At 40.3% G+C, this 7964-nt stretch overlaps 1 protein-coding gene across 6 annotated transcripts; it reads right to left on the bottom strand.

Moving 5' to 3' along the window:
* Positions 1-3034: 3034 nt before the first annotated feature.
* LOC111243640 (uncharacterized) lies at positions 3035-7956 on the bottom strand. 6 transcript variants are annotated; one of them, XR_015320570.1, is made up of 5 exons: positions 7794-7956; positions 7477-7628; positions 5012-6934; positions 3991-4045; positions 3035-3655 (listed from the first exon to the last, which is right to left on the bottom strand). XR_015320570.1 is itself a non-coding variant. In XM_022789668.2 (4 exons), exons 1-3 carry the CDS (start codon positions 7933-7935, stop codon positions 6794-6796), a joined length of 435 nt encoding a protein of 144 aa, XP_022645403.1. In that variant the 5' UTR covers positions 7936-7956; the 3' UTR covers positions 3035-4045; positions 6789-6793. The 6 variants fall into 6 exon arrangements, 1 of the variants encoding a protein (XP_022645403.1); XR_015320576.1 differs by having other exon boundaries at positions 6628-6934; XR_015320597.1 differs by having other exon boundaries at positions 6789-6934.
* Between the last annotated feature and the right edge of the window lie 8 nt (positions 7957-7964).

The following is a 7964-nucleotide window of genomic DNA, read 5'->3' as shown; positions in this document are numbered from 1 at the left end:
TCTGCCTGATCTGATTTGATTTGTTTGATCTGATTTGATTTATTTGATCTGATCTAATCTAATCTATCTGATCCGATCTGTTTAATCTGATCTGTCAGTCTATGTCTGTCTGTCTATCTGCGTCTGCTTGTCTGTGTCTGCCTGTCTGTGTTTGATCTGATCTGTCAGTCTGTCTGTCTGTCTGTCTATTTCTGTCTGTCTGTCTGTTTCCTTGTGTCAGTCTGTCTGTGTCTGTCTGATCTGCCTGTCTGTCTGTGTGTGTCTGATCTGATCTGTCTGTGTTTGCCTGTCTGATCTGATCTGTCTGTGTCTGCCTGTCTGATCTGATCAAATAGATTAGATCAGATCAGATCAAATAAATCAGATCAGATCAAACAAATCAAATCAGATCAGGCAGATCAGATCAGATCAGATCAGACCGACAGGCAGACAGACACAGACAGCTAATTTGTCTGACCTTATCTAATTTGTCTGACCTTATCTAATTTGTCTGATCTGTCTGTCTGTGTATGTCTGTCTGTCCATGTCTGCCTGTCTCTTTGTGTCAGTCTGTCTGTGTCTGTCTATCTGTCTGTATCTGCCTGTGTCCGTCTGTCTGTTTGTTTATCTTACCTGTCTGTGTTTATCTGTGTCTGTCCGTGTCTGTATCAGTCTGTTTGTATCTGCCCGTCTGTCTGTGTCTGCCTGTGTCCTGTGTTTGTCTGACCTGATCTATTTTGTCTGACCTGAGCTGGTTTGTCTGACCTTATCTGATTTGCTTGATCTGGTCTACCTGATTTGTCTGGTCTGATCTGATCTAATCTATCTGTCTGTCTGTCTGATCTAATCTGTCTGATATGATCTGATCTGTCTCTCTGTGCCTGTCTGATCTGATCTGTCTGTCTGTCTGATTGGAGCTGTCTGATCTAATCTAATTATTCTGATTATCTGCCCGATCTGATCTAATCTGCCTGATATGATCTGATCTGTCTGTCTATCTGTCTGTCTGACCTGATTTGTCAGACCTGTCTGATCTGATTTGTCTGCTCTGATCTGATCTATTTGTGTCTGTCTGTCTTTCCGTATCTGCCTGTCTTTTTGTGTCTGTCTCTCTGTCTGTCCGTGTCTATCTGTGTCTGTCTGTCTTTCCGTATCTGCCTGTCTTTTTGTGTCTGTCTCTCTGTCTGTCTGTCCGTCCGTGTCTATCTGTGTCTGTCTGTCTGTCTATCCGTGTCTATCTGTGTCTGTCTGTCTGTCTGTTTGTGTCTGTCTATGTCTGCCTGTCTGATCTGATCTGTCTGTGTGTTTGTCTGATCTGATCTGTCTGTGTTTGTCCGATCTGATCTGTTTTGTCTAACATGATCTGACTTTATCTAATTTGTCTGATCTGATTTCTCTGACCTTATCTGACTTACTTGATCTGTCTATCTGTGTTAGTTCTGATCTGATTTGTCTGACCTTATCTAATTTGTCTGATTTGATTTGTCTGACTTTATCTGATTTACCTGATCTGTCTGATCTGTTTGATGTGATCTGTCTACCTGTGTCTGTCTGTCTGTGTCAGATCTGATCTGTCTGTCTGTGTCTGTCTGTCTGTCCGTGTCTGCCTGTCTCTTTGTGTCAGTCTGTCTGTGTCTATCTATCTGTTTGTGTTTATCTGATCTGTCTGTGTCTGTCCGTCTGTTTGTGTCTGTCTGTCCGTGTCTGCCTATGTCTGTCTCCGTCTGTGTTTGTCTGATCTGATCTATTTTGTCTGACCTAAGCTGGTCTGTCTGACCTTATCTGATTTATCTGATCTGATTTGTCTAATCTGATCTGCCTGATCTGACTTGTTCGGTCTGATCTGATCTAATCTATCTGGTCCGATCTATCTGTCTGTCTGTCTGATCTGATCTGTTTGATCTGATCTGATCTGCCTGATCTGATCTGTCTGTTTGTGCCTGTCAGATCTGATCCAATCTGTCTGTCCGTTTGTGTCTGTATAATCTGATCTGTATGATCTGATCTGCCTGATCTGATCTAATCTGTCTGGTATGATCTGTCTGTCTGATCTGATTTAACTGACCTAATCTGATTTGTCTGTGTCTGTCTGTCTGTGTTTGTCTATCTGTCTGATCTGATCTGAGTTGCCTAATCTCTCAGATTTGATCTGTCTGTGTCTGTCTGTCTTTCCGTGTCTGTCTATCTGTGTGTCTGTGTCTGTCTCTCTGTCTGTTTGTCTGTCTTTCCGTGTCTGTCTATCTGTGTGTCTGTGTCTGTCTCTCTGTCTGTTTGTCTGTCTTTCCGTGTCTATCTATCTGTGTTTCTGTGTCTGTCTGTTTGTCTGTGTCTATCTGTGTGTTTGAGTCTATCTGTTTAATCTGATCTGTCTCTCTAGATGCATCGTTAATAAATAAATCGTATATTAAAACGCATTAGCTGATGTATCGAAGACTTCCACGAAAGACATGAATGACTGTGCCACGATTAAATGTCCATTCTTAGGACTTGTTTTCTGCTCCACCTGCTCTGTGTCGAAAATGTTGATATTTTTGCGTTTTGGATTGTACCGGCGTCAGGCTTGACTATTGCAGAGGTGAACTCCGAGAAAAAGTCTGTAGCACTCTCTAATAAATAATAAAGTAATATATACTTTAAAAGCCACAATAATAACATGAATGGAACACGCCGGTGGTTCGGGTTAAAAACAATTTGAAATTCGCGTAAATAGGCCATTTCAGATTCTCTGTTGCGTCCACATCAATATCGTACGCTACGGCAAGAACCGTATTTAACGCGGCACCTTAGAATTTCTGACAAAAACTGATGACTTCTTGTCCAGCAGGCCTCTAAAAGTTATTTGCGAGCCCATTAACTATCCAATATAACTTTCACTATCATAAGCCTAAGCTTAGACTATGTGAATGCTATTTCAGAGAAATATTAAACATTTTTTCAAAGCAGGTACTCCATGATATTCTAACGATTGTTATTCAATACCAGCGAACCAGTGTTAATTTACACACACACACATACACATGTATATATATATGTATAACTAAATACGCTTTCCACATGACTGGGATACCAAAAGTATTCAGTAGTATTTATTCGAATATAAAATCATGATAACTGACAGGGAAGATGGAATTTAAACGAATTCGAAATAGTCTCGACCGGAGTTTTGGCTAACTCAAAGAAGGTATAGGAGGTATTCCGGAAACAAGTTATAAAAACAGTTAAAAAATCAAATGTCAAAGAAGATAAGAGAATCACAGTGATATAAAATACCATCCCACACTTGATTTGTCAGGGTAAATAAGGGCCATAGCAAGTAAATAGGCCGCTGAGATAACGCCAAATCTGGATAGGATCCGTTTTTAGGCCAAAATTGCGGCGTTCTTCTGTAACCCGGATAGAACGAGTAGGTTTTTGAGTATGAGGACACAATCGGCATAAATGGGTCAAATTTGGGCAATGCAACAGAGATCAGATTAGTGTTAATTACATATACTATGCCTAAATTACTGGAAATGAATAAATACTGTGCGCGTTCTTCCGACAAGCCGTCGATATCTGGTTTGCCAGAACTTGGGCAAAAGTTGAAGTGATATCAAGATCTCTTAGTTCCAGGCGTTATACTATGTAAAGATACAGTACGACGACGTTTGTTGACTACGGCGGACTTGTCGATTACCTGCGTGAAGTGTTCAAAATTTCAGAACGTCAACCATACCAAATGAGGTGCCTACCATGGATTTATGTTTGAAAAGAACGAAGCACACAAATGTAAGTTTGATATCGTTACAATTTTTGGAAAATCTTGATTCCGAGCGCGACAGCTCCAACTTAGCAACAAAGCTCATTCATTTATGGTTAGGCACAAAAGGCACTACGTACAATCATAAAACATACCAAAAAAACCCTTTCATAAAAAACATATTGAAGCACATTAGTACAATACGAAAACCGCATACACCATAGACATAAACACGTTTACCACACCACCGTACATATCGGAGAGAACCTAACTAGTTTGTAAACACGCGTTGCTGACACGTAACGTATTTCTAGCTGGGCACATATTCTGGAAAATCAAAAAAGCGTCTGTTAGCTATACTACAACAATTTTCAGGTTCACTTAGACAAGTTCGAATAGATGATATGCACTTATAATAGGTAGATATAGGTTTCTAAATTGGACCACAAGTTGTGGCAAATTACTTAATATCTGCATTCTTCTTTACTACTTATCGTTGACTTAATATACAATTCGAAAACCATGTCTCTTCCGGGAGTTTGTTGTACTTTCATTGTGCTGTGATTTCAGTTTGTGTTCAAGCTTCAAACAGAGTTGATGTTTGGTAGAGAAAACGCGCACTTTCGGTACCTTCGACAGGAAGCTGTCGAAGCAATCCGGGGTTAATAATATGAAAAAATATCCCTTCTCTACGACGGTACCAGGCCACACACGGCAAATTTTGTTAAAACCATACTACAAAGCCTTGAGTGGGAGCCTGTTCTAGTATTTAAATGAAACACTGAGTCCTTTGTTAGGTTGACAACTCGACATTACTAAGAGCACAACCCGGTAGAAACCGAATGATACCGATCCCATAAAATTCATTTGAAATATGCTATAAGGTTACGATTCGCTAGGAACGAATATAAACGAAGTAGGCTTCTGCCGCTAGTGTCGCTGTGACGAACTCGGGATATGTGAAAAGTATTTAGTATTGCAAAACCCATACAAACGAAATTCCGCGAAATTCGAAACAGGAAATACAAAAAGCTTCCATGTTTCGGATAGTTTTCAGGAATGTTAATGCTTTACAGAGGATACTATGAAGAACCTTGCTACGTGACTGGCCCTAACTTCTCGGTAGGTAACCCCTCGGTGCAAATGTCTGACAACCGTATCTGAAAACTATGAAGACGAAACTGACCCAAGCACAACAACCCAATAAACATTACTGACTGCTGTGTCAAGCAAATATTTATGTGGTACAAACGCAAGCCTTACTAAATATTTGAAGAGATTATACTAACATACCATGTTAAATCACGGGTGACATTGTGCCCCTGACGTATTATTCCATACGGGCAATATGAAAGTACGACACAAAAGTGACTCCATTGACAGTTCGCTAGATAGCCCAAGGTCTGTAAATATTGACGTTGTCAACCACGATTTTACCAATAGCAGGATCATTTGTTACGATTAGAAGGATATAAGTAAGGTAGAATGATTTTTGCTCGTCCACAATGGAGTTCATAGGTTATCGGTTCATATCTGATAGATTAACGTGGATCGTGTTGGTTTATCGCCGACGTCGAAAGAAACATAGACGAATCGAAAAAAGGCCCTTTGGTATTCACCGGTTAGAGAGACGCACAATCAGCAACCATATATAAATGGACAACACACTAAAGCTAATAAAATATCTCTATTTGATATATAACATATCAACAGAAAATAGCAAACGTTGCCAGGTGACAGTTGTTCTCATCGTTAGATCGATAGGTCGTCATCGATAGATAGACGCCATTTAATGATTATCATTGTGTGTATTTATTAAATGGCTGCCTTACAGCATATACGGGATAATAGTATCACACAGGTCGCAGAGAAACAGCGGCCTTTTCCTCATTCCGTTTTATTTTGAAACACTCGGGTTTTTATCGCTCATCCAGGTTTATCAAATACCCCCACTGGCGCCTCGGTGACATTTTTATACTTGAATACATTCGAATAGACGTGATAATGTAATGCCACGCGACAAGTAGCCAGTGGGTGTCGGAAAATGGACTGGACTCTTTATGCTTATTATTTGTACTCCTAAATGATTACCTACTATGCTATAGAATAATATAGCCGTGTGTTTTTTGTTTTATAGGTACCGCCAAAATAGATGGTGATTTTTATAGAACGTTAAGATTGTGTACATTGCAGTAATACTACACCACAATGAGGGCAGATACTAAAAGCAGAGTATTTGGGTGTTGTATATATCATTTCTATAATAATTATGTATTTCACAGTTGTAGGTTACGTATGGGCAGCTAAACGATTGCAGGAAATTTCGGTCGGCTGTCTACTCGTATGGTAACCATATGATTTTTCGATTAGGACCAAATCGAATAGACCCTTTTTATCACAATTAGTTTGCCGATTTGACTAACGTACAGTCAGGTGTTTCTAGACTACTCCGGAGATCGTTCAGTAAATCCAGCACAGATTAAAGTAGAAAGAAGGACAATTACATTATCATATCCATTCGAGAAGTGGAATACATTTTGAACTAGAGAAATCTTCGCAGGTGAACAAACAATTGATTTGTTTATTTCCGACCATTCGCCACCAACCAACCAACCAACCAACTACTGTAGAACTTGCGTCTTTTTTTCTCTGCCTCATGCCCAAAATTGTCATCATCACCCTTCTTTTTCATCATCTGTACCTTGCGTGGTAACCCACTCGTACCGGAGCGCTCGTACACCCACAGGGATTAACATCTATGCATTTACTACCGAAAACACGTTTACGTTGCGCCTCCATCTTAAGCGTCAAATATGCCTGTATATAGGGCATTTATAATTCTTCAGTTCCATTCTGTTCGCTAATGAAAAGTTTACTAGTGATTCACTGCAACAATTAATACACTTCACCTAGAGAACCGCGAGGAAACGAAAATTGGCGTGCATCGTCTATGTGAATAAAACTGAGGCGTCATCGATTCCATGCTGATAGCTTGACCAATACGAAAGAAAGCTGCCGGCTGATCGCTAGGCCATACGTCGCAAAATCTTACAGGACACAGTATATTTACCATGCTCACTTATTGAGCGTCTCGCGGATATGTCTCTGTAAGAAATTGGCCACATGAAAATTGTAAGTTTCGGGAAACTTCCGGAAGGCGAAGTGTGATCCATGTTCGAAACAAACCACCTCGGGAAGCTTATAGTTTGAAACGCCCTGTAAATGAGATACGTAACAGCGGCGTTAGCAGAGTTTGATACTACTATATTAAGCTACTTTGTTGTAAAACGTGTTATCGATATTTTTTTTTTTTAACACAGCATTGCACGCAACCATGCAAGTAATGCTGGCCATACGAAAAGGTAAATCTGACAGAAGTACACATGCCTAGCGGAATATTCAGCGAACAGACCTGAAGCTGAACGACACCAGTATGTAATTGTTCTTTCACTTTATCTATTTTCTTTAAGATTAAGTATTGATAACCGTGAATCTGTTTCGAAAATGTTTTTACCAAGCAAACATACAGCGAGATATATCTATTGTTCACAGTGTTAATCTGACAAAGAAACTCGTCCCTTGAACAGGTGAAATTGGACAAAGGCATGGTATAACCATTTAATTAAATTTTTGGTGGGCCTCATATCCCTGCAATTTAACAATGTTCGTTATTATGCTAACTATCTACGACAATAGTCCAGAATAAGTTAGAGAAGAATTACACATTGAACAATAGGTACACGGTTAGTTGTTCCTACCTGTCTGGTCATAATAGCTTCGGTGTCGTCTTTGCCCGAGTACAAGTAATACGTATCCTTGTGTGGATTGCCGAGGTAACCGGCCATCTCCTCCGAGATCGCCACGTCTATCAGCTTGTCACGTTTACCATAGAGAAGTAGCGTGGGGACGCCTAAGAGACACGAGTGCATAGATAACAGATCAACTGTTAACAGGATCCCTTATAACCGAGATTGTCCTAGTGCTTATGACAAGAAATCTGACTGCTATTCACAATTTATTACGAGGAACTATTCTTTTTCGTGTGCTACTATTATTGTCGGACACGTCTACACACCCCGCTGATGGAGCTGACGACACCAAGGCTCGGCGTCGTCGTATCTGCTTTGAATCATGGTCATCATGGACGTCACAGTTCCAACTGTATCGGTTGAAGGCTTCGAGTATGCGGCGATAATTGCAACTGCAAAACCCATCATTGGCTTCTGAGCCCAAGGCCGGCGTCAGA

The sequence above is a fragment of the Varroa destructor genome, unplaced genomic scaffold, assembly GCF_002443255.2.
Source record: "Varroa destructor unplaced genomic scaffold, Vdes_3.0 BEIS01000001.1, whole genome shotgun sequence".
NCBI classification, from domain to species: Eukaryota; Metazoa; Arthropoda; class Arachnida; order Mesostigmata; family Varroidae; genus Varroa; species Varroa destructor.
This window is presented reverse-complemented; position numbering and strand designations above follow the sequence as displayed.

Excerpts from the sequence above, each read along its gene's own strand:
- LOC111243640 (XM_022789668.2), bottom strand. The coding sequence starts at position 7,935 with ATGATGGGTTTTGCAGTTGCAATTATCGCCGCATACTCGAAGCCTTCA. Across the intron at positions 7,629-7,793 it reads TCGTCAGCTCCATCAGCGGG|GCGTCCCCACGCTACTTCTC; the intron begins GTGTGTAGACGT and ends CGTGTCTCTTAG. Across the intron at positions 6,935-7,476 it reads AAGCTATTATGACCAGACAG|GGCGTTTCAAACTATAAGCT; the intron begins GTAGGAACAACT and ends TCTCATTTACAG.